The 26,163-nt window shown below is 44.7% G+C and overlaps 2 protein-coding genes across 9 annotated transcripts in view; one reads left to right on the plus strand and one right to left on the minus strand.

Moving 5' to 3' along the window:
• The window catches only part of KATNAL2 (katanin catalytic subunit A1 like 2), an 88,177-nt gene extending 76,156 nt beyond the window's left edge, over positions 1-12,021 (plus strand). For 4 of the 5 annotated variants that reach the window (XM_081252550.1, XM_081252553.1, XM_081252551.1 and 1 more), the window contains 3 exons: positions 9,690-9,852; positions 10,651-10,753; positions 11,265-12,021. In XM_081252550.1, the coding sequence (XP_081108676.1) occupies positions 9,690-9,852; positions 10,651-10,753; positions 11,265-11,404 (406 nt within the window). In that variant the 3' untranslated portion in view covers positions 11,405-12,021. The remainder of the gene's footprint in view (positions 1-9,689; positions 9,853-10,650; positions 10,754-11,264) is intronic. The other variant, XR_014017331.1, reaches the window with a different exon arrangement.
• Positions 12,022-14,899: 2,878 nt separating this feature from the next.
• The window catches only part of HDHD2 (haloacid dehalogenase like hydrolase domain containing 2), a 42,598-nt gene continuing 31,334 nt past the window's right edge, over positions 14,900-26,163 (minus strand). For all 4 annotated transcript variants that reach the window (XM_081253457.1, XM_081253459.1, XM_081253458.1 and 1 more), the window contains exons 5-7: positions 25,646-25,862; positions 24,166-24,229; positions 14,900-19,940 (exon numbers count right to left, since the gene is read on the minus strand). In XM_081253457.1, coding sequence (XP_081109583.1) covers positions 19,837-19,940; positions 24,166-24,229; positions 25,646-25,862 — 385 coding nt within the window. In that variant the 3' untranslated portion in view covers positions 14,900-19,836. The remainder of the gene's footprint in view (positions 19,941-24,165; positions 24,230-25,645; positions 25,863-26,163) is intronic.

A 26,163-nucleotide genomic window follows, 5' to 3' on the forward strand; every position in this document is an offset into this window, starting at 1 on the left:
AAATCCATTCTGTCTCAAAGGGCTAGTCATTTTCTCCCTTCTCAGCAGTGAGGTGGCGTGCAGCATCTTGGTTTATTCAGTGCTTCTCCTCCGAGGACCTCCTTCCTTGATCTGTAGCATCACAGAAAGGACAAGAAGGAAGCAAGAAATAACAGCTCATCTGTGTCATTTGATGTGTAAATTAGCAATGAGAAGAATAACGAATGTCGCATATTTAATATTACCACTTAAAGTAATAGCCATGGAAGAAATGTTTAACAAGCACAGTGAGGGCTAATTTGACCCGTCTCGATTGTTGAGTATTCACAAACTCAGGCCTAGAAGTACAGAGGGAAACAAAATACTGAACAGGGCTATTAAGGCAAATGCCATCTTTAGATGTCTACTAAACTTGATGATAGTTCGTACAAAGAAGGTATAAAAATTGTATGTGTGAAGCGTGTTGAAACTCATCTTTTCCTTGTTATTTTCAAAAGGGCTAGACATTTCACTATCCCTTTTAAAAATCATCCACCTAGTATGACCACACTCTGGATTAAAAAAAAAAATCTTAATATGTAAAGAAAGCATAAGATCCTAGAGATTCTGGCACTGGGAATGTGGAAGAATGTACCCATGTAGACTGACTTCTTCCCATATGGGCTCTCTCCTGTCTGGCGTGAGATTCCTATAGACGTGTATACATGTGACTGAAGGGGTCAGCAGACATAACCCTGGGTTTTTCCGCAGTAGCTCCATGTGTCTCCCGGGCTCTAGGGAGAAGCCGTGCTCTCTGAGGTCCTACCTTTTGGCCTCGTGCCTTGACTATCTATTACCCTCTAGATCAACATTTCTCCAGGAATGGTTCCCCACAGGTCATTATCCAAAAAATGGGATCTAGTGGGATCTAATTTAACTCAGAGATACTGAGTTACAGTTCAACTGATTTCCACCCTGGCAGGACTTCTCAGTGCCTTTAAGATGCTATTGTGTGTTGTGACTCTCCAAGAAAAGCTATGAGAAAGCAGTACATTCCATATTTATTTGACCCCAGAATCCCCTCCTTAAGGAGCATCTCATAAGACCAATGTTCTATTTGAAAACCTTTCAGGAAACGGTGGTTTGCATTAACTCACTCTGATCTGATAATTGCATCTTTCATTGCAATAGCATTCAATCATGCTTTCAGGCTTTTAAAATCTTGTATCATTTTAAAAAAGGGACAACAGGCCCCAAATGAAGTCACTTGTTCTAAGCCCACATCATCAAACCGAGACTCAATACTTAACCTAATAGCAGTTTCAGTCTCTCCCAGGAATGTAATCTTAACCAGTCAGTCTGGAATTACCTGGTCAGTACTGGTGAGGTAATCCACTGGGTGGACTCTGCTGTTCCCCAAAAGAAGGTGACCTTACCCAAAACAATCCACTCTTTGCTCATAACTTTCTTGTTGCATCTCCGTCGGCCTATAAAACATTTTCCATTTTGTACGTGTCTTCAGAGCTCCTTTCTGTTTGCTAGATGGGATGCTCCTGGATTCCTGAATCATTGAACAAAGCCAATTAGATCTTTAAAGTTACTCACTTGCATTTTGTTTTTTAGCAATAGTATGTCCGTGCCTACCAGTGGTCAAATTGCTTTGCTTGAAATTGCTTCTCTCTATACAAAGCTTCACTAACCTGTGCAATGATATCAAGTTCATGATCCTCCATATGTTGTTGCTGGGTGATTCTGACACAACCAGGAAAAAAGTGTGTGGTGCAGGATTTGGTAGGTGCAGCGGGGCAGGCACAGGACTCACTGGGCAGGAGGTTACTAGGAGTAACCTTGCCCTTGCCCCATTCACAGCTTCTCAGTTTGTTTGGTTTCATCAGACATAAATTGATTTCAGCCTGGCCTACTGTGGCATTACTTTATCTTAACAGGGTGCAGGTTGACATGTGAACTGTAATTCTAAAACCAAATTTTAAAAAGTATAAAATTAACATAACCATTTTATAGAAAATTTGAGAATGAGGGAAAAACTACTCATAATTTCACCACTGTGACATAAGTATTATCATCTTTGTATATACCCTAATGGTGAAAATGGTTTGGTTATTTGCTATCATTTGTTGCCTTTGTATCCTTCTGTGGCATTTTTTTTCCCCAAGAGGGAAATCATTTTCACCATTTTGGCTATTTAGAAAAATAATACATGTTCATTATAAAAGTTATATTTTATATGCTTTGGTGTTGCTTGAAAGTGCACAGTCCCCTATAACTGTACACACAGACACCACCCCATGCCCCACACAGAAACAAAAATGTGAACGTTCGTGGATACGTATTATTTTGTTCTATGGCCTGTTTTTTTCTTTCACTTAATACATTGTGGACAACTTTGAAAATCTACCTAATTCCATATAGAATCCCACGTATGAGTGGGCCTTAATTTATTTGACTTTTCTTTTTCTTGAGGGTTTTAATATGGCACCAGCGCATTGGACCAAGCTCCCTCCACCATGACTCCCAGCACAGACACTCAGTGGGGGCAGTTTTCCCTCTGATGTTTAGCTGGGGTAGGGCAGATATTGTCAAAAAGGCTTTGTGTCCTGGTGGACCTGCTCTTCCCAGCCCTTTGTTAGAGAAAATGAGCTTTTCTTGAGGCTTCTGTCTCTGCCTGTCAGCAGTTTGTCAGCGGGCTTCTCCAGCGCCCCATGTGGGAGGTCTGAGAGAAGCAAAACAGAAACCTGAGAACACTGCCCTGTCGGTCCTCATGTCCCCCGCTCCCTAGCCCCTCATCCTCCTTCTTTCCAGTATCTTCCTATGTTTAGATGCTGTATTCCATGCAATGAATTTTAGTAGTAGTGGGTGGACTAGAGAAGGATGGGCTGCTCCATCTTGGCCAGAAGCGAGTCTCTCTCATATTTTTGATTCCCTCTTTTATCATTTTATACATCTTAAACACAATTATTTTATCGTCTGTATCAGTGGAGTTTAATTCTGTTCTTAGTTTCTTCTGCAGACTCTCATTCTTGGTGGTTCCTTACATGTTTCAGAATTTGGGATGGTGAGCTTACATTTAGTGAGGGGAACTCTACCTGTGAGAGTCTTACACGTGTCCTTTCACAAAAAATTTATGTCTGACTGTGTCAGGCTTTGGACAACTGGAAGCTAATTTCTTAGCATAGGGTTTCTTCATCCATGCCAGTGAGGGTAGGTCAGATTCTGAATTATCAGTGAAGACTTTTTTCCCACCCCAAAGTATAAGACACATTCCATTGCTAGTGGGGAGATTTTTCTAACCCATCCTTTCATAGACGATGTGCCATCTGGTTTTTTGTTTTACGTGATGGGCCTTGTTTCTACCTGCCACCTTGAATGGGCCCAAGGCCTTCTATGCTATCCCACAGGTAGACTTTAAAATCCAAACTTTTCTTGCAACTAAGAGGCAAACACTCAGCCACAGCTTCAATTTCAGCTGCCCGGTCTTGATTTTTGGCTTCCTCTTCATTTTTAGGGCTTGAGAATTTTGCTGCTTCCTGTGGACTCATTTGTTGTGTATACCAAAAGTGTTTCCTATAATTCACCAAGCTTTTAAAGTGGCTTTATAACAAGAGATTTCTGAATATCTAGTTCATCTTTTTGCTGGAAAAAGAAGATTCCCATTTCTTCTCTCAATTATTGGTCATAAATTTTCTGGCAAGAGTAATAGGAATATATCTCCTTGTTGGTATTCTAGTAACTCGAAGTAATTGTCATTCTTTATTATAAATATGTGATGCTTTTACCCTAACATCAGTAGGACATAGACTGAACTGATGGCTCTCCTGTTGGATCCCCTTGTCTCTTGCTTGTGAGCTCACTCTCCAGAATGAGAAGTGCAGTCTCTGGAGATGAGAGGCCCCCTATGGAGACTACATCTTTCGCCTCATCTTCAAAAGCACTGCCCAGCCAAGTGAGTTGAATAAATCATCCCTTTAAATCAGCATTTCTGTGTTTTTTTTTTTTTTTTTTTTACTAAAGATGAAAATAGAATGCTTTATTCCCAAGTTGATGCCTGTTTTCTCTGTTAATTTGAACTAATGATGCTTATAAAATGCTAATTTTCAACAAAGCAGATTTACCTTCGTAAATAAAGACTGGGCTTGAAGGAAGCAGATCACGTACATGAAGCCAGTAGCCCTGAACTGAAACTTTATTCATTCACTCAAGTAGTATCTATTGAGTACCTCCTGTGAGTATTCTGCATGATGGAAGGAGGGGGAACCCAAGATATATGGTCCGTGACCCTTGGCCTCTAGAGGCTGGCTATCTGATGGGACAATGGATGAGATATAAACGCAGATAACTAAGAAGTGAGGATATAGCCAGCCACGTGGCTGGTACAGACAATAAGTAGAATAAAATTATATCGGGAAGAGGCCATATCTGATTAAAGATATTTAAAAGAAAAGGGTAGAGAGCACTTGAACTGGACCTGTGAAAAGGACCTGGCTCTTGGTAGACAAACTGGAAGCTCCAAGTAAAGAAAATGACCTGAGTACATGCTCAACTAGGATGGCAAAATGTAGATTCAGATAACGGCCGACAGAGCAGTTTGGCCCAGGTGGGAAGTGTAGGTAGGAGTCAACTTACCCAGAGCTCAGTGCAGGAGACAAAGTAAACTTCAGCGCTTTATTCATTGACTCCCTCTCATCTACCGAAGAATACAATTCCTGAATCTGCTTTTCAAGGATTGCCACGATCTCTGACTTCACGTTGGTTAGGGACATACTGCAAAGACTTTGCCTACAAAACTGAAGGTTGCTTTTCTCTTGTCACACTGAGATGGTTTGAACTTAATGTTTTCACTATGGAATGAACAAACTAGAATTATGTTTGATTTCCAAATTCTGTAAAATTTGGAAAGAACATTATCCCAGGAACAACATGGTTTAACAGGGGAGACAGGCCAAGGGCTGAGGAAGGGCCCCGAAGATTTGGCGCGGGAGCCCAGGTGCTCAGGTGCAAGGCCTCGTGGCCCATGCAAGCTGTCTAGGTGACCAGTGGGCGCTGCCACCTTGTATATAGCAGCGGGCACCGGTCCAGTGGCCAGGCTGTGGGTGAGGTCTATGAGCCCTCACTGTGTCACAGTCACTCTTGCTGGTTGCTTTTGACCTTCGAGGTGACGGAAGTACCAAATGACCAAGATAAAGGAGATGTGAGAACAGAATAACTTGGGTGTGAAAATCAAAATGTAGCAGCTAAAGGGAGTGTTTTCTGGTTGCCGCAGGTTAAATTTTTTCACATAAATGTGTTGGCATAGAGAATGATTCCTGGGTACATTCCATTTGTCCTTTGTTTCCTCCCTTGTATGATTATATTATTATCGATGTCATTAAAAGTGCATTAATCAGGCCTGGCTGTCAGAGAGTTGCACTTATTTTGTGCCCACAAGCAGTTTTGAGGTCAGTCTCTTGCTTTAGGGCATTAGCTGATCAATACAATCATCTATAGTGAGGGATTGTTTTCCCACCTCCCTCTGCCTGCCTGCATTTTCCTAGGGCCTTCGGGGATCTGCTCTTCCTTTCAATAAGAAGTCCCCCTGGCTGGGACGAAGAGACCAGAGGTGCTCCCACCAGAGAGCCTTCCTTCTGCAGCCCCTGCCCTTTCAGGAGGGGCAGCTGGTCCAAGGAAAGGCCTTGGGGGAAATATGGCAACTGCTCATCAACCCAGCACTGCCATTTCCCCAGCTTATTCTCTCTTCCTTCCTGGCTTTAGCTTCAGGTTCCCAAGTCTTATTTCATTTTTAGAGTTTACAGGACCAACATTCCTGCGGTCCAAGGCCCAAACCTCCCAGTTATTGCCTATTATTTACATTGAAGTGAGGAGTTTGTCATATTCATTTCTGTGTATTGGAGACTCAGCAGTGACAACACACTTGGCGGGTGGGCAATGTTGCTGGACCGAATTCCTAAACGTGAGTCTCATGGTTTCTCTTCTCTATATCTCCCTGACCCCCCTTCTTTCGTTCCCCCTCACTCACCTCCTCCTGCCACTAATCGAGGCCCAGCTCCCTGCTAATTGTCTAAAACAGCTCTGGATTTACTCAGACATACCAGGTATTCAGTCAAGTTTATCTTCTTGGAGGCACGTCTTCCAGAGCCTTCTCACCTTCTCCAAAATGGGCGGATTGTCCTCTGCACCCTAGGCACCCCCCTGCGTCATCCTGGAGGTTTCCTTCTCTCTCTGTGTCAGACCCTCCATTTCTTGGAGCCCATGTGGCCCTTTGGTTTGGTTTCTCTCTCCCTTTGGTCCTCCAGTACTTTCCCGATAAAGGGTACATGGGAGGTAATATTTTTTAGGCTCTGCATATTGAAAATGTCTTTATTCTATCCTCCCACTTAATTGATGGTTTGATCAAGATACAGATTTCTACACTGGAAATTATTTTTCTTGGACTTCCCTGGTGGCACAGTGCTTAAGAATGCACCTGCCAATGCAGGGGACACGGGTTCGATCCCTGATCCAGGAAGATCCCACGTGCCACGGAGCAACTAAGCCCGTGCGCCACAACTACTGAGCCTGCACTCTAGAGTCCTCGAGCCACAACTAATGAGCCCGCGTGCCACAGCTACTGAAGCCTGCATGCCCTAGAGCCTGCGCACCGCAACTACTGAGCCCACGTGCCACAACTGCTGAAGCCCGCGTGCTCAGAGCCCGTGCTTTGCAACAAGAGAAGCCACTGCAATGAGAAGCCTGCGCCACAATGAAGAGTAGCCCCTGCTTGCCGCAACTAGAGAAAGCCCACACGCAGCAACAAAGACCCAACGCAGCCAAAAATAAACAAATAAATAAAATAACTATAAAAAATTATTTTTCCTCAGAATTTTGAGGCATTGCTCTATTTTCTTTTAATATCTCACATTGATGATGAGAAATCTTATTCTCCATTCATTGGATGCAACCTGTTTTTCCTCTCTGGAAGCTTTTATGATCCTTTGTTCATTCTCAGGGTTCTGAGATTTCACCGTGATGTGACTTAGGGTCTCCCTGCTGTTACTGTGCTAGTTATCAGGCCAGTTACTGAGGCACAGTCTCCAGAGTCTCACTGTTCGGGTTCAAGTCCAGGGCTGCCATTCACTAGCCTTGACCTTAGGCAAGCTACTCGACCTCTATGCCTCAGTTTCCTCATCTTAAACGAAGATGTTACCTACCTCATAGGTAGGTTCGGAGAATTAATTAATATCTGAAAAATGCTTGAAACAGTACCTGCCACCTGGTGAGTGCTATTTAAGCACTAGCTTTTATTAATATTTCAAACGTAAAAAATAATTTCCTAGAGCTCTGCAAAGTTCCCTCAACCCTGTGTCTGGAATATAAATGTTGGCCCTGAGAAGGGGCGTGGTTGTGCAGGTGGCTGTCTCTGATGAGATGAATTTCAACAGGGTGAAGCTGATAAAGAACAAAGCAAATGCAAAAAAGAAATAGGTACTTTTTATTGCTGGGAAAGCAGCCCTGGAGTGGATTCTCAGCTCAGGACGGGAGGAATAATAGGTAAAGAAAAGACACAATCTTTTAAGAAACCTGATCGCTCCAGTTTAGGATTCAGATATGCTCCCTGGAAGGGTATTTTCATGTTTTCAATTTAAAAGGAAATATCATGACATAGATTCAGAATAAGAAAAAAGGGAAGGTGCTTTGGAAATTCTCGGTATCTTTATGAGTGAGAAAATCTGGTGATGATGTTTTCATTGTTACTCTTTATTATCGGCTAAGCCAGACCAATACACAGGCATTTCCTAATTTCTGTGCTAGAAAATCAAAGAGGTATTTCCCTCCCGTCTAGGAGCTTGAAATTTTAACATAAAAAGGGTTCACAGGGGCTTCCCTGGTGGCGCAGTGGTTGAGAGTCTGCCTGCCGATGCAGGGGACACGGGTTCGTGCCCCGGTCCGGGAAGATCCCACATGCCACGGAGCGGCTGGGCCCGTGAGCCATGGCCGCTGAGCCTGTGCGTCCGGAGCCTGTGCTCCGCAACGGGAGAGGCCACAACAGTGAGAGGCCCGCGTACAGCAAAAAAAAAAAAAAAAAAAAAGGGTTCACAAACTCACACTCAAAAATGATCTGTTTTCAATAGGAATGGTAACTCAAGGTAACCAAAGAGCCCCAGTTAATGAGGGAAAGCTCTCCTTTACATAATAACTCTAAATAATCATTTGGAATGGAAAAAAGTTTTAAATCACCGTTTTGCACCACTCTCATGAAACAGTTGATTCAAAGATCATCAACAGATGCTAAAACCACTAGTTGAAAGGGATGGGGAAAGGGGTATTCACATGGTGCCAAAGTACTGTATGTAGAATATTTACTCCTTACAAAGAGATGCTTGAGAGATCGTCCAGTGAAGAGAGCTGTGGTCACCAGATGATCTCAGTAATTAAACATCCCATCACTAGCAGTGAAGCACGCCAACATTGGATTCCAATGTAATGAACGTGAAAACATATTATCTATGAAATATACTTGCCAAAAGTGTTTATCCTGATTCTGATGAAGCTTTGAGGTCTAACTTCCATCTTGGAGGACAGGGGATACAGGAACCAGTTACCTGATACCATGAGGAAAACCTCAGACGAATCCAGAATGTGGGACATCGTACAACTAGCCTTACCTATTCAAAAAGGGGCCAAGGCAAGGAGACTGCTTTGGATTACAAGAGATTTAAGAGACATAATCATATGTAGTGCATAATCCTTGATTGAATATTGGTTGGGAAAACTGTAAAAGATATTTTGGGGGTGATTGGAGAGATTTTAATATGGAATGGGCATTAGACATATTATTCAATCTGTGTTAATTCTGTTAGTGTCATAATGGTATTGTAGTTATATAAGGAAATGTCCTTTCTTTGGGAAATGCATACTGAAGCATTTGGGGGTGGGGTTTCATGATGTAATTTACATTGAACTAATTTAACAAGAATAGATAAATATATATGAAGCAGATACGGCAAAATGTTAACCGTTGTTGAATCAAGATGGTAGGTATGTGGATATTTGTTGTTTTATTCGACTTTTCTATTTGCTTGAAATTTTTATATTAAGAAATAGAAGGAAATGGCCTGCAGATGCAACTTGCATAAACCTGGCCTGACAGTGTTTTGGAAGGGAGGCCAGGAATGAGTGTTTCAAAGGGCCACGTTTGCACTGGGCGCCCGGGAAGGAGCATTCGCACTTTACTTCACCAGAGCAAGGGAGTGAGATAGTCATTCACTCCAGAATATATGAGAGTTTTGGAAGAATTAGCGTACTTCCCAGAGTGCCCAGGTTATGTCAGGACTAATGTACTCGTTGGCAGGCTCAGGTAGAATAATTGATGTTACAACTGCAGTGGGAATGCTCACGTTTGGTTGGTGTTAGCTGGATTTATTCTCCCTCAAATTAAGTCAGCTAAAACTACCTCCTTCACATGAGGTATTTGGGGGATGTATATTTTCTTTCTCTTTTTCTTCCTTCCTTCCTCCCTCCCTCCCTCCCTCCCTCTCTCTCCTTTCTGTTTTTCTTCTTTTAAACCATTTGTTTCTCCCAAACAACATGAAGTAATGGTCCTACCCACTCAGACATAGATGTAGAGTAACAATTAAGATGCAGGATTGGTTCCTGGTAAATTTGTTCTTCAAATATAGTTGTTGCTTAAGAAGTGAGTTACTGCCCCAACCAGTTCCTGTGTTTTGGACGTGACTCAGGGAGCTAGACTGTGCCATGTTGCGGCGCCTGGAGAAGAGGATTCTGGTGGACCTCCCGAGCCAGGAGGCCAGGCAGGCCATGATCCACCACTGGCTGCCGCCCGTGAGCAGGAACAGTGCCCTGGAGCTGCGCGCGGAGCTGGAGTACAGCCTGCTGAGCCGGGTGAGCTGCCTGGGGAGGCGCCTAGGTTGAGGGGCCACTCCATGACCGTCTTCTCAGCTGTTCGGAGCCTCGAGTCACTTAGAAAAGATCCAAGCTGCCCCAACAGCACAACGGGCCTCTCCTTCTTGAAAGACCGAGCTCTTTGTCCCTCGGAAACATTCAAGCAGAGAGAGATGTGATAAAGTGGAATAGGGTTTAGACTCAGAGGACCTACGGTCAGATTCTGGCCCTACCACTTATTAACTGTGTGCCATCAAGGAAGTCACTTCCTCTCTGAGCCTCAGCTTCTTCATCTGTAAAATGGGTAACAGGCCACAGAGGATTGCTGTAATGATTAAATGCAAGTCTTTCACAAAAGGAAAAGCATGTTACCCCCATGCCCACTGGTGTCATTGCCTCCTTGAGAGGACACTTGAATGTGATGTTCTCTGAGGTTCCTTAAAGGCAGGTTACAATCTTATTTACAAGAACAGAAGTGTCTACCAAATTTTGCCATCCTTGAATTTGGGCACAAGGGCCCCATTAGGCTGGCTTGGGTGGGCCAGTCGTCACCAGCGTCTCACCACCTACGTTTGGATGGTGTTAGGAAGTTGTTTGTGGCCCAAACCCTTAGGTTATCCAAACACGTTAGCAGCCTCTCTCCCCCTAAACACTGTTTATCTGGGAATCTTTATATAGCGTCCATGGGTGACGGATACAGAATCCAAACGGGCTCTGACACCCTGTCCTGCCTGTAAGCATGTAACCACCACCAGCGTTCTGCCTGCTCTCTAATGGCTGGGTTTGCGGCTGTTTCAGGAGATGGAGGGCTACTCGGGCTCGGACATCAAGCTAGCCTGCAGGGAAGCAGCCATGCGGCCTGTGAGGAAGATCTTCAATGCCCTTGAAAATCAGCAGTCAGGTATGGTGAGGATGACAGCCAAAGTGCTCTGGGAGAGAAGTTTGTTTTTAAAAATTGGGCTTTCACCAGCAGGTGGCACCTTGCCCCTGTTCTCTGTGGCTTGTTACACTGGCACTCATTCTTTGGTCAAAAATCCTTCTTCTGCACCCAACTGCTTTCTCCTCTGCTGTTCTGTTTCGGATCAACTTTGCCCCCAGATGATAAACTCCTTAGGGCTCGGGCTTTTATTTCCCCGGCACACTATGTTGGGCTGGATCCATTTGTGGCACTATATAAATATTAAATAATACTTTATAATGATACATTTAAGTCACATTTTGTGTATGGGCTGCAGGGGCTGAGTTGCACATTAAAGACTTTTTCCCCAGCCCTCTATAGTCTTGCCTGTTGCTGCATTAACCATTAAGAATGCTGCATTGTGCATTGTCTTGAAAGAGGTCTATTAGTGTTTCAAGAGCATTGATCACCATTTGGTAGATTGTTGTGCTGTTCCTCTTGTGTTTTTATCTAGAGAGCAGCAGTTTACCCGGGATCCAGCTGGATACAGTGACCACTGCTGACTTTTTGGATGTGCTGGCCCACACCAAGCCTTCAGCAAAAAATCTGACTCAGAGATACTCAGCCTGGCAAAGTGAGTTCGAGTCTGTGTGAAATCACATTTACCCTGACCTGGCCACAAAGACAACTACAGAGGCCTCCTCGTTAATTAGTGTAAGTGGAAGAAGAACATTATGCTTGGAATAGAAAACAGAAGATTACTCTTGAAGACTGGATTAATTTGGACAACTGTACCATTTTGGAAATATATATTTTCATGGTTGATGTCAGCAAAATATTGAAGATTCCAATTACAGGTATGTGTGCTATGAGGTCTCGCAACAGAGACTTTTCTCACAATGAGATCCCATAAAATTTAGATGACTAATTTCTTGTAGTGTTCCTCATTTGTGAACTGGCATTTTCATTTTTTTTTTTTTTAAAGAAGATGTTGGGGGGTAGGAGTTTATTAATTAATTTATTTTTGCTGTGTTGGGTCTTCGTTTCTGTGTGAGGGCTTTCTCTAGTAATGGCAAGCGGGGGCCACTCTTCATCGCGGTGCGCGGGCCTCTCACTATCGCGGCCTCTTTTTTTTTTAATTAATTTATTTATTTTTGGCTGTGTTGGGTCTTCGTTTCTGTGTGAGGGCTTTCTCCAGTTGCGGCAAGCAGGGGCCACTCTTCATCGCGGTGCGCGGGCCTCTTACTATCGTGGCCTCTCTTGTTGCAGAGCACAGGCTCCAGACGTGCAGGCTCAGTAGTTGTGGCTCACGGGCCTAGTTGCTCCGCGGCATGTGGGATCCTCCCAGACCAGGGCTCGAACCCGTGTCCCCTGCATTAGCTGGCAGATTCTCAACCACTGCGCCACCAGGGAAGCCCTGGCATTTTCATTTTGAAAAAGATGTGGTAAGGAAAGTTGTGTTGGGATGCAGAGGGTGGTTCTAAGTTGGGGAGCCAATCAGAAGCGAAGCTTGACAGACCATCTGACAGCTGACAGTTCAAGGGTGGATAAGGGTGGGAGCAAGGAAGAGAAACAGCGTCTGCTTCTCTTGACAATATTCTGAATCTCATCAGCTCTCCCTGATTCTGGCTCCAGGCAGTTTTATCAGCAGAGCAAACCCCTACCAGACTAGCCCCACTCAGGAGTCTCACTGGCCCATCTCTGGAGATGAGCTAATAGCAGTGGTAACAAGCACCCCACTATCACTACCTACCAGTTGCAGCGTTTTGAGTTCTGGCCCCTAATAACATCTTCACATCTCACATCCTGTGTGTTCTGCCCTTCTCTGTCCATTGCCACAGCTCCTCATTGGATCCAATACTTAGGATGGGGTACCTGAGCTTCTAGAACAGTCTTCCCTGCTCTTAGGCTCCTCCACATCTCCTTATGGGGTTGGAAACAGCTAGAAACATCTCATTCAGAAACCCACAACCTGAGGCAGCTACTTTCAACTCCTGGTCAATTTTGAAGGCTTCCACTAAGTAATGCCACCGCTCCCCCCGCTTAGAATTTTCCTATGGTCACCTTTTGTTGTCTCCCTTGCCTTGTTTTCTTCATCCCTGCAAGGCAGACTCCTCCAGAGAAGAAAACACTTCCAGGAAAAGGGACATTTTGGCTAAATAGTCCAAAGTATTTCACCCTTTTAAACAAAAACACTTTGGGGTTTTGACTGTTTTGAATAGAATATTCTCAAATGCCTCTTAAAATATCATTTTATGGCAAATGTAGTCAAATTGAATGAGTGTAAAAGAAACAAAAAGACATTTCATCTTAGTAGAAGCTCAGCTGAAACTTCTTCATGGTCACTAGGTAGTACCCTGTGAGCACTGCTGATATGCAGACATGGAGATCTCTAAGCTCAATGGCCTAGACTGCTGTGCTGTTCAATTTCCAACATCTGCCGTCTGTGCTTTTGGGTTACTTTCTTTGTCAGGCTGTCAGCTGACGTTTCTTATAGCTGTTAGTCCATTTGCTTATGGCCTTTGCCACCCTTTCTGATTTCATCAAATCTCAAGTGGATGGAACCTCAATTAGAGCTAATTTGCTGTGGTTGGGAAGCAGGTTGTGTGTGCACTGTATGTGTACCTAAGAATGAACAGGCAGAGGGGCAGAGGAGGGCTCCCGTGGACAGCATGCTTTGTGACAATAGGGTTGGGCCCTTTTAGCTCACTGCCTCGGAGTTCCTGGTTCCGTTCAGGTAAGTGTGGTTTGGCCATCCCTCCCAGCACATAGCGGTGACCTTCCACTTCCAAAACCCCCCTCCACATCCTCCCTCCATTCCTTTTAAGAATCTCCAAGTTCATCTTTGTAACACTTCCAGCTACATTCAGTCACAGTCCATCCTTCTCTCCTCATTCCTTGGAAAGATTTGTCTACAAATGATGACGCACATATGTTTTTAGGTCGTGCCTTTATTTTGGTGGCTTCTTACCAGTTTTATACATTATCTAATGACTTCCTGCTTTGGAGGAAATGAAATATAGCCTTTTCATCCCTTTGCCCCATCCCTACCACACACGTCTTTCCCTAGTCATCCCCAAACAGTTGTACTACAGTTTTAGGTTAACTCAATAATCAATATTTTTATGATATTGTTCACTGTACATTGTTTACTGAAGAGCCAACTAGTGGATTAGGATTACATTTCCTTTCTTGTTGAGTTTTGTCTTTCTTGGAATTAATAACTGCCTCGTTTTTTTCATTTGCTTTATTTTCTAAGTATTTAGTCTTAATTTTTTGGGCAACATTTTCATATCTGTCCGATACCCATCAGTATTGTCTCCTAAAAGGCCAAACATATCAGATTAACTTTCAACTCCACTCCCACGCTCTCTGGTCCTGGTTGTTAGGGGAAGGGGACCAGACAATGGCTGTAGAACAAGCAGAGATTTACCTAATCCCGTTTTCAGCCCTGCCTCTCAGCCTGGCCCACAGCCGTGTCCAGTGTCTCCAAGGCCGGAACGTTCATAGTTCCACTTCTCCAGAGCGTAAACCGCCCCCTCTCCTGCCTAGCTGAAGGTGTGTATCTGGCTGCTCAGGGTGGGGAGGGTTTCTGGGGCTCCAGCCACTTTCCCAGCTTTGAACCAATTCCTTGCTTCTCAGGCTTGCCTCACATCTCACGACCTCTCTACCCAGTGTCTCCAAGCCTTGCGTCTTTGAGGAGATGACCTACAGGATGAATCTTGGTTTTTGTCTTTGCGCTGATTTTAGTTATCGACACTCCATCATCCTCTTTCCATCTCCCGAGTTACTGAACCCTGCCATCCACTGCTGTCTCCTCTACCGTTCTCTTGTGGGTTGTCCTTGTTGGTTTATAACATCTTTATTCCTTTCCTCTTCTTTTAGTGGGGCTTTGAGAGAGATCAACTAATACACGACTAATCTACTGTTTAGAGTCTGGTTATTTTTTTAAAAGTAGACTAAAGGGGCTTCCCTGGTGGCGCAGTGGTTGAGAGTCTGCCTGCCAATGCAGGGGACACGGGTTCGTGCCCCGGTCCGGGAAGATCCCACATGCCGCGGAGTGGCTGGGCCCGTGAACCATGGCCGCTGAGCCTGTGCGTCCGGAGCCTGTGCTCCGCAACGGGAGAGGCCACAACGTACGGCAAAAAAAAAATAGACTAATAGTATATCTAAGTTTATAGGAGATTGGCCCGTTAGTTGTTTGTGGAAATTTGAACTTAATTCCACATGTGGTATTTTCTTCTAAAGCAGAGGTCATAACTCAGATGCTATAGGAACTTGGAACATCATTACACATGGGTAAAGGAAGACAAGGAAGAGGTGGGAGACTGTGGTGAACTGGAGAGGCCAGAACTATCTGAAGATAGCTCAATTTCCCAACTAGAAGATACGTATCTAGGAGTTGGAGCTACCTTCTGCTGTCTTCCTCAGTGATTTACTCCCAGGGGCATTTAAAAATATTTGGGAGACTTCCCTGGTGGTGCAGTGGTTAAGAATCTGCCTGCCAATGCAGGGGACACGGGTTCAAGCCCTGGTCCTGGAAGATCCCACATGCCGTGGAGCAGCTAAGCCCATGCAGCACAACTACTGAGCCCGTGCGCCACAGCTACTGAAGCCCGTGCGTCTAGAGCCCGTGCTCTGCGACAAGAGGAGCCACCGCAATGAGAAGCCCGCGCACCAGAACGAAGAGTAGCCCCCGCTCGCCTCAACTAGAGAAAGCCCGTGCACAGCAACGAAGACCCAACACAGCCAAAGATAAATACATAAATAATTTAAATAAAATAAATAAATATTTGGTTTTCTCATGCACATCAGCCAGTGAAACAAACAGGCATTGAGATGTGTATGACATTAAACACAGGAAAAAGATATCAAAATCTGTTTCATTTTAACAGATGTGGTTTGAATTATGATAAACGATTTCTGGTGCTCTGGCACCTCGCCTCTCAAGGACAGCAGCATGCTTTGGGTAGTAGGTCTTGATGGCTGGTGTAACACAAAGTCAGCAAAGGCCCTGTGCATTAACGCCGGGAAAGGCCTTTTTTTTTTTTTTTTGGCGGTACGTGGGCCTCTCACTGTTGTGGCCTCTCCCGTTGTGGAGCACAGGCTCCGGACGCGCAGGCTCAGCGGCCATGGCTCACGGGCCCAGCCGCTCCGCGGCATGTGGGATCCTCCCGGACCGGGGCATGAACCCGTGTCCCCTGCATCGGCAGGCGGACTCTCAACCACTGCGCCACCAGGGAAGCCCGGGAAAGGCTTTTTTGACTTATGTCAAAGAAACTCAATAATGCAAACATGGCTCTATGCAAACAACTGCTAACAGGACGAAAGTACTCTGCTGCCCAAGGCAAGTGTTTTACTGCAGTAGGTTAGTGCAGTTTTAAAAATTCTTTATTATAGGTGCCCAAGGACTTCAGTTTCATCCAACATGAACCACCACTGATCCAAAACCAACTGAACATAATCAGTGCAGGTGTGTTTTGACTTTCCTGTCCGACTTGCTCCTGTAATTTTTCAGTGCGGGGTTAAGAGTGAGGTGATGACACCGTCACTCCAGGGCAGTTTCTGATACCCACAACCGCAGGTGTTTGAGGGAACCGTCACTAGGGAGGTGGGCCAGCCGCCTTCTCCTTTCCAGGCATTACAATCCCCTCCGACAGGGGTAGAGTGGTGGGTCGGCAGAGCCACTGCACAACTAGCTGATTCTGGACGTGTGTGAAGTGGGTGCAACAACCTTGTCTCCCCCCCAGACTGGCCCTTTGCCCTCCTCCACGCCCAGCTCACAGCAGATGCCCAATAACCGCCTCCTGACAATGGGCATTCTCTAATGCCCTTTCAAGTCCTAAGATGTCACTTGGTCCGCTTTCTGGGGCCAGGACAGGATTATAGTAAAGCTGGCACAAACACTATCCTTGGGGTCAGTACCACAAGACAGCCCCTGAAATGTAATGGCTGGAAAATGAAGTCCTTTACGTACTTCGGTTATTCAATCTCCTCCATGAAGCCCAAGGCAAGCCAACCAACCAGCTGAGCTGGGAATGTTTACAGTAACCTCGACCTAAACCAAGATTTCTATTTATCCTCACGAACTTCACACTGTGGACAGGTCAGTTAGAAAGTCCTATATAATGTTTATTAAGTAAATAAAATAGCCAACTAAGATTTTAATGGCCTAGAGGGCCACGCGAGAATGGAGGAAAGTAGAGCGGCCGTTTCTCTTGGCTGGCTCGTTACACGCAGCTGGGTTACCCCCTCCTGCCACTCACCCATCAGTGATGTCTACTGCTTGGATTTAGCTCTAACCTGTCTCCAGAGCATCAGAGCCATTATTTAAGTGCCTAACGGGCCTCCCCTATGGGCAGCAAGTCTAAAATGAAACATTTTCTCCTCCCTACAGACAGCTATACCCTCCAGCATTCAATTCCTATAATATTTACAGCTAATTTTGAGTTGTCTGGTGACGGCCTGAGTGCCCATCTGTGTTGTAGCACAGACAGAGTCCTGTCTGGTGGGGAGAAGAGACGTTTGAAGACCTAAGTATAATCTGACAACTGCTCCAGGGCACGAAGGAGGGAACGCTTCGCTCCACCCTGCGGTCAGGACCTCGTCACAGAGGAGGGAGACAGACCCATTGCCTTGGGTATTCTCCTTAGCTCCTCACCTAGTAAGGGCCCTCCAGGCAAAATCCTTCTCTTAAATGTTTATTTCCTAGAAGGCACTTCGCGCACAGCAGCTAGCAAACCCCTGATAACGCTTGGGCCAAGGAATCAGTGACCCAGGTGCCCGGGAACAGACTACTGGTGAACACGCCCAGCAGCCCCTCTTGCCTGCACGGTGGGCTTTTCTGTGTGGCTCCGGCCTGAGGGAATTTAAATGTAGTAGAATGTCTCTCTTTTTTAAATTCTCAGGAAGACTTTCCCCACTGAACTGACTGTAGAGATGAATTCTACCAACCTTTCCAGATTGTTAAATGCAGATACTCCTGCTACATCTGTGTCATCATCGCAAACAGGCAACACTTAACATTCGTCCGATTCTATTTAAAGTCCTTGATATACGGGTTGTGCATTTAACCCTCACAACAAGCCTACATGGTGGGCACTATGGGTATCTCCACTTTACAGAGAAGGCAGAGGAGGCAGGAACGGCTAGGGGAGTTGCCCAAGGTCACCGAAGGGAAGTGCTGGCCAGGCTCCCTGCTCTGTGCCCCCAGTCACTGCACTCCTCCTTCTGATCTGGGGTGGTGCCCTAGCACATCTGTCTTCTGCACTCTAGGATCATAAGGACTAAGTTGGGGCATCTGCAAAAACAAGAAAAGTGTTCACCAAACGACTAGAAGGAGGGGAAGCGGCCATTTATTTAGCTTTGCTCCCCCCCATCCAAGACCAAGCTGATCTCTAAACAAGCATCAAAACCCAAAACTCATTAACACTGCTGTGTGCTTCAATAAGGTGAGCACCATGATAATGGACAATTATAGGCTAATAATCCAGTGCCCACGAGCCCAGTAAAACAATTGCAAAGGCCCAGGATCATCACAGTATGCAAATGCACTAAGAAGATCATTAGCTATTTAGTCCCCTTCATTTTGGTGGGTTTAACACGAGAAGAATCCATGCTGCAAGACGAGATTTCATTTTACAGCCGTAGTAACCAAGTACATAAAAGCTTGAATCTGTCCCAACAGCTTCTAAAAGATTTCTCCCATAGTGTCAGAGGCAAAAATAATGAAATCTTGCAAATGTACAGTTAATAGGACCCGGGTGGACACTAACCTCAAAAATGCATGGTCTATAAGACATTAAAGGTTTGATTTTAGTTTCTGCACTGTTCCTGTTAATAACAATGTCTAATTAAAACATCTGTAAAATACTGATAGTTTTAATTTTACATAAAATTTCCAAAACAACTGTTACACAGTGTAATAGGTATCTGCAATGAATAGGTTATTAATGGAAATATTATTTTAAATTAAAACCAGGTTCTAAATTTAAATTACTCATCTCTGGCTAACGAAGAGAAAAAGAAGTCACCTGTGCTGGGAATAATACAGTAGCTAATCTAGTTTTCAACATCTGTTAAAGCAAATTCATTCCTTCACTTGGGCTAAAGGACACTTTATTTTGCTTCTTCTGTCCTGTACCCCACTTGGCACTTCTGATGGATTTCACAGTTGAACTCAAAATTAAAACTACAGCCTAGAGCTTCCCTGGTGGCACAGTGGTTGAGAGTCCACCTGCCGATGCAGGGGACACGAGTTCGTGCCCCAGTCCGGGAAGATCCCACATGCCAAGGAGCGGCTGCGCCCGTGAGCCATGGCCGCTGAGCCTGCAAGTCCGGAGCCTGTGCTCCGCAACGGAAGAGGCCACAACAGTAAGAGGCCCGCGTACCGCAAAAAACAAAAACAAAAACAAACAAAGAAAAACTACAGCCTAATGCACTCTTCGGTGCAGTACTTTATAACTTAAAAAACACCATTCAACGGGCTTCCCCGGTGGCACAGTGGTTGAGAGTCCACCTGCCGATGCGGGGAACACGGGTTCGTGCCCCGGTCCGGGAAGATCCCACATGCCGCGGAGCAGCTGGGCCCGTGAGCCATGGCCGCTGAGCCTGCGCTTCCGAAGCCTGTGCTCCGCAACGGGAGAGGCCACAACAGTGAGAGGCCCGCGTACCGGAAAAAAAAAAACAAAAAACCCAAAACACCATTCAACTTTATTCAGAGTCTGAACCCCTCCAATTTACCAGCGAGGAGACAGCAGAGAACAGGGTCCCTGCAGTAGACTCTTCCCCAGCACCGCTAATCTGATGAATATTTTAAAAGGAATGGCACAAAATCTCAGCTTTCCCTTTCTTTGGATCCCATCTTCTTTTACGAGAAAAAAAAAAAAAAAAAAGGGATTAGCCAGGCTTGGTGTCTGGCTGCAATTCAATACCTTTCTTTCTATTTACTGCCCAATAATAGAGGGTTAAATGGTGACCGGGGCTGAGTGGTCTCTGTCTGTCATTAAGTGGCATTACGTTGTTGAGGGATTCTTTCCAGACAATGAAAAGCTGCGTTTCAAGTTGCTTCTGATTCACATAATGGTTCACAGTAGATGCTGCAGAATGTGGTCCACGGCATGAGGGAAGCTGTGACAAGTTAAGTAAGGAGCTGGACTAATTTTTTCTTCGTCTGCTGCTCGATATTTCCCTGAAATGAAAGTAAAGCCAGTGAACAAAGGCTACTGGTAGAACACCAGATTAATCACACCCCGTGAGCACCTGGGACACCAGAGACCACCCTTATAATGATGAGAGAATCAAGGTCTCCACAGCTCCCAAAGCACCTTTTATCCAGGCTTCAGGAATGCCATGAGGCAATTCAAAGCAAGGTCATATTCAGCATTTCCCAGGCCCTCTGGTCTTTCATGATGGACAGTCACAGGTACTGGGTCACCTGAGAGCTAAGGGTGCCTTCGAATCTCCTCAGCTGTTGAAATCATTTTCTTCCCCCAGCAGCCTTACAGATAGGGATGGTGATTAAATCAGTGCTTTTAAATGAAAGCCCAGACCCCACAGGGCAGAGGCCTTGTCAGCTCCAGAGGGTGACTGGAAACAGCATGAGCTGCTGCCAAACAGGAGCCCTGTGAGCGGGCAAGTGAGAGCGCCCAGGGGTGGGAGGGAAGGAGGGATGGGTGCTCACGGTGCTCATAGGCGGGCCGGCAGGACAGGCTGCCCGGCAGGGCACCGACGGGTGGGCCTGCTGCCGAACTCTCGCAATTCAAGGCCCACAGCTGAACAGTGCAGCACGGTCACAGACTCTTACAAATGTAAATCAGACCATGCATGGCCCCTGTTTAAACACCCTTAATGTGTTCCAATGCCCTTCAGAAAGAACCCCATATCCCTGTTGTTGCCTACCAGGCCCCTCAGTCACCAGGCCCAGTACCCCTCACCTTAGCACGTGCTACTCTCACCAGCTGCAGACCTGTGCTGGACACATCTGCCGCTCCCTTTGCCTGGAACATTCTTCTCAACTGACAACCTCCTTCAGGCTTCGGGTCAGTCCCACCTTCCCATCCAAATGAGATCCCCTCCCTGTTATTCATTCTCATCCTCTCATCCTCTCATTCATTCTCTCTCTCTCTCTCTCTCTCTCTCTCTCTCTCTCTGTACCCTGTTCTTTGTCTCCACAATATTTATAACAATTCGTAATTATATATTTATTTGTTTAATGTGTGTCTCACATCTAAGACTGTAAGTTCTCTAAGTCTATGTCTGTTATGTTCCCCAATGTATTCCCAGCGACTAGCACATGGTAAGCATTCCACAGCATTTTAGGAAGGAATAAAGCAAAGAAGGAAGCAAGGAAGGGAGGGAGGGAGGGAGAGAGGGAGGACGGGAGGGAGGGAGGACCACTGTTTTAGATGGGGCCTTGGGGGAACGAGGCCGACTGCCCTGTAGTCTCAGCGCTGCCTCTGCACTTGCCCTTTCTCCTTGCTCCTTCATCCCCTTTTCTGTGATCTCTGCTATTTATTCTTCTGCATTTTTCAGTATTCTCTGTCTAAATCTGGGTTCCCCAACAACAGAGCCACCACTTTCTACAATCCCTTCTGTTTTCTATAACTACTCTTTAAGAGGCTTTGTTCAGCAAACACCCAGCCTGAAAACCCCCCTTCCCCAACTGGACAACGTGGTAGTGAAGATGCTTCCTGTCCTGTCTTGCTGACTGTGAATTCCTGCAGGAAAGGAGCCAGCATCTAACGTACAAAGCTAACTTACCTTAGCGTCCTCAAGGCACCTGTCCACAGTATGGTCCACACAGCAAACTCTACTGCTAGTTTTTTCTCAAGCTTAAATCCCATTGAGTATAAACTCCTCTGCAGGGTTTCTGCTTGTTCTCACAGGTAAGTTAATGACTAACTTTTGCTATACCACCCACTTCTTGGAGCCAGTGGTCTAAAGGCAAATGTGTGAAAGTCATGTTTCTTAGCCATAAGCTTCTAGAATGCTTTTGCTGAGTCTGGCTCTGCAAGTGGGGTTTCTACAAAGCACAAATTGACACAGTGGCTCATGAATGGGTGATAGTTCTAGCAACCTGCATCGTGTCTGGCACATGGCAGATACTCAGTAACGTTGGCTGAGTGAATGAAGCAGGCCACCGTCACTCAGGCCTGACTCCGTGTGCCAGTCTATACTTTCCTGGACGAATAAATGGTGAATGGAGGGAGAATGCAGGAAGCCATGTTGACAACAGTGGACAAAGGGTGATCCCATCTTTTCTAGGTGATTGTTTTACATGCTAAACAGAAACGGATTCTAGTTATGGCTAGTCAAAAGTCTTTACTAACAAATCGTGGAGCAAACGTATATTGAGCATCTATCATGTGTTACTGAGAAACAAAACTGCTCACGACTATCACTGAATAATTTAAAATCTCTCTGGTAATTTTCAAACACTGGGAAACCCAGCAACTGTTCACTGTACTGACTTCAAACTTATGAGTAGAGCCGGCTGCTCTGTACGCTTTCAGAACAGTGGGCTTACTTGGGACTTTTTTCTGACCAAAGATGAACAATACAAATGGGCCTGTTTTCATGAGCTGGACTTAGCTACGTTTCTAAGTTAGATATTTTAGATTTGATTGTGTGGAGCTGCTGGCTTGGAGCTGCTGGCTTCTCTAAGACTAACTGGATGCCTCTGACAGGCTGACCACAACCAACTGCCAGTCAGAAAAGAAGGCAGAGCCAATGGAGACCAGCTAGGGAAGCTGGACCTACAAGACCCCGGCATAGGACCAGTTTTCATACTTGGTGTAAATCCTTAGTTATGTGACCTAAAGAAAGGAAATGTTCATGGGAACAATACCCGAGAGGAAAATAGTTATCTGAGGGTTTCCTCAATGACCAGATCATAAAATGATGAGGAATGATAAAAGTCTGAAAATTCAGATACGGGGGAGGAAGAGGAATGTGGCTATTTTTCCTGACTCCCTGATAAATCCTCTTTTTTGCTTCCATCAGAGGGCATGTTTCTGGGAAGACGGTGATCATTTTGAATTAGAAATGTGAAAAAACAATACTATTAATTCTAGAGTGACTGGAGTCACTATCTGCAAGGCTCCAATGGTTCACTCCAGACACCCAGCATGAGAAGACTGGTCCCATTCTTTGTTCACACAGGGCCTGGAAAATACTTCTTATTCAATTGTAGCAACATCTATGTTTTCTTGTTTCTGTTTTTAAATTCAAAATAGCTGTTATGCAACCACATTTTCTTGAACATCACAATCATGAGTAAATATACTCTATCTAAAAAATTTCCCAGTGGCAGCTCGTCTGTGACTTTGTGTTTAAATCTTACCTTTTCTGAACAGCCTGTATGAAGCCAGGCATATGAACTCACAGAGCCATCTATGGAACCACCTATCTGCTGTTTAACTGATAAGAGCCCGATGACAATTCTCAGACCAGACTCCTGGCTGTCATCCTCAAACACGTGCTATTAGTTTTAAGCTCAGCAGGTGGCAGCTGGGGGCAGGTGCGGGGGAGACCTTTTCATTTTATCTGCAAAGGCTCATCAAGTCCCTAGTCAACAGCACACAAGCCCACACAACTCTCATGACTATTCTTTCCTTACCTTGAAAGGACTTTATTAATCACACTCCACATAGGAAAACTGCACAGTGTAATACTCATATACTGTGAGAGCTAGAAAGGACCAGTCCAGCCCCATCATCTGTAAATGGCCCAAAGAGGTGAAGGGCCTTGCCCAGAGTCTCACAGTCAGTGTAGAGCTGAGACCAAGACCCAGGACACCTAACTGGTCCACTGTTGCCATGATACCGTATTAGCTGAGTCTCCCCCATTAGGTTCTTTCCCTTTCCTTAAATTTATTTGAGGGACCACACCCGGTTTACCTAATTTTGGTACAGGAAATTGTTACTAAAACAGTAAGTGAAAAGACCAAAGTTTTTTGTGTGGTTTTTTAAAAAAATGTAAACATGAACACAAAGTATCAGATCACTTAGCTAGCCAGTTGCTAAAAAGATCAACTTCATCTTATAGCTGGTGCAAAAAGAAAACATATTTTTACAGAGCCCCACTATCAATGGTCTTTTGGTCAACTTTGGTGATTTGTATGTCCAGAAAATCATACAAATGCTAATGGTCAATTGTGTATGGTTATCTCTGTGTAACTGTTAAAATACCTCTGAACTCTGATCTGATCTTCCTAGCTTTGCACAGCATGGGCCCTTCTTTCACATTGTCTTTTTCCCCTGCAATCCTAAACCCATTTTATTTTTGCTTTGTGGTAGAAAGAGAATTAAAGTGCCCAGTGGGCTTTGCCATTTCTTCAAAGACTGTTCTTTAAGCAGTTGTGTATTCTACCATTCTGTTTTAGAGAAACAGAATATTACGCTGAAGATACATACCAGTTTTGACTAAGATGCCCAGCATGCCGGCATTCTGAGCCCCACCAACATCATCCCTGCAATCCTAGAAAAGCATAACAGAGCATTTAGTCCAGTGCCATCAGTGAACTTGCCAACAAAACTGACCAACTGATTTATTAGGACAGGATGGCCAACTGTAATCCCATGTTTTTTTTCCTTAAAATGAAAGAGAAGGAGGTGTAAAAAAGGATAAACCCACGTCTGAGGGAGCATACCATTGGAAAAGGGAAGCGTAATAGAGGTAGAGGTAAAAAACGGAGTAGTAATCCTAGTAACCAAACATAAAGAGCACAGTTACAGTGCTTCATGTTTTGCCACATGTACATCTATTCCCATTTTAAAAAGGAAATCTATCATTTGGAAAAAAGCATTCTATCATTTGGCAGCTTTTAAGGTAAATGATCCAACTGCAGGACAGTGAATGAACTAGGTTCAGAAGACAGCTCTTGTGCTATCCACGTAACATTATCCTTACTTTCCATCCAATCGTCCCTAACAGGGGGAATCAAATCAGATCAGTGCACTTAAACAGATTCTGAGACTGTCTGATATTCACTTCACACTTAGGAATAACAGATCAGTTTCAAAGGGAAGCTTTTGTCTTCCAATTCTTACTCAAGATAGGGGTGAATATACTTGGCTAATTGTGATGACAAATGCAAGGTAATAAAAATCCAAGAACTGGAAGAAACATCATCAATAAAATCAATCCTACCATCTCATGTGTATAAGCAGGATTCATTCAGATCACACCCAAAGAAAAGTTTTTTCCTTAAAAATCATTCATATTATTCAATAACAGCCCTTGGAAATGAGTCTTAAAATGTCAAAATCTTCCTTCAAGGTCTAACTGAAAAGCTTTTCTGTGCCTCTAAACTTGCCTTGTTGAAGCAGGGGAGATGGGGGAGAGGGACAGAAGGAAGGGAGGTGGGAAAGTGAACAAGGAAAGGGAGGGCCCACTGGGTAGGGCCGCATTGTCCAGGTTCAGCCCTGCCACTCCTAGGCCTGAGGCAATCGATACCTTTAGCTATTTGTGGCACACGGACTGGGAAGTTCTTCCATAAAGCATATACTAGCAAAAAAATCAGTAATTTTGATTATTGAGAATTCTTTGGGTATAGGTGTTCTTTGCCTTAAGGAAGAGTCAAAAAAGTCTAAATCAATGTAGAAGTTTTCTTCAAAAAGACATATAAAGCATTTAATTGCCTTGCAGTTGATGGTCTTTTGAATTGTATATATCTCGTCACACTATGAAGAATGTCAGAAATAATCGATATTTCAGTTCTTTAGAATACCAGTAAACAACTACTGGAAAGCCTGTTTTATGGTAGCCTCTTACTACCATCTGATATCACCATCACCAATAAGAGCCTGCTTGTGTTTCAAAGCAGTGCTTTGAAGTTGGCTCCTCCCAGCATGACAGGTAAGCCCAGGGCATTTCCTGGGCTCTTCTACTTACATCTCCAATCATGATGGCCTCCTCAGGTTCACAGCCAGTGCTCCGCAATGCCTCCAAAAAGAACATTTTCTCTGGTTTCCCCACGACTGTGGCTTTGGTATCTGTGGCATACTCTAAAGCAGTCACAAATGGTCCGGGCCCCAGGGCTAAGCCATCTTGCCTCTTGTAATACCTGGCTTTGTGGATTGCTATCAGAGGTGCCCCATCCAGGAGCAACCTAGAGAGACAGAGAAAATGGAAACTGGCTAAAAGCAAGGTTTCTATGACTGGAAAAGAATGTCAGACTTACAAAGTGGTTTTATTCACACTCACAGAAACAAATAGTTTCTTATTAACTTTTAATGACTTGCTGTCTTCTCATGACTTCGCTAGGAACTGCTGAGAATTACAATCAGATACACTAAAGAAAGGTGATAGATTATTAAATTGGGGATTGCTTCAACCTTTTACCTTTAGTGGTTTCAGACATTTTACCCAAATCACCACGGAAAGAGAATTAAGGGAAGTAAAGCTAAATA

Source organism: Mesoplodon bidens (assembly GCF_964165515.1).
Source record: "Mesoplodon bidens genome assembly, chromosome: 13".
Classification (NCBI taxonomy): domain Eukaryota; kingdom Metazoa; phylum Chordata; class Mammalia; order Artiodactyla; family Ziphiidae; genus Mesoplodon; species Mesoplodon bidens.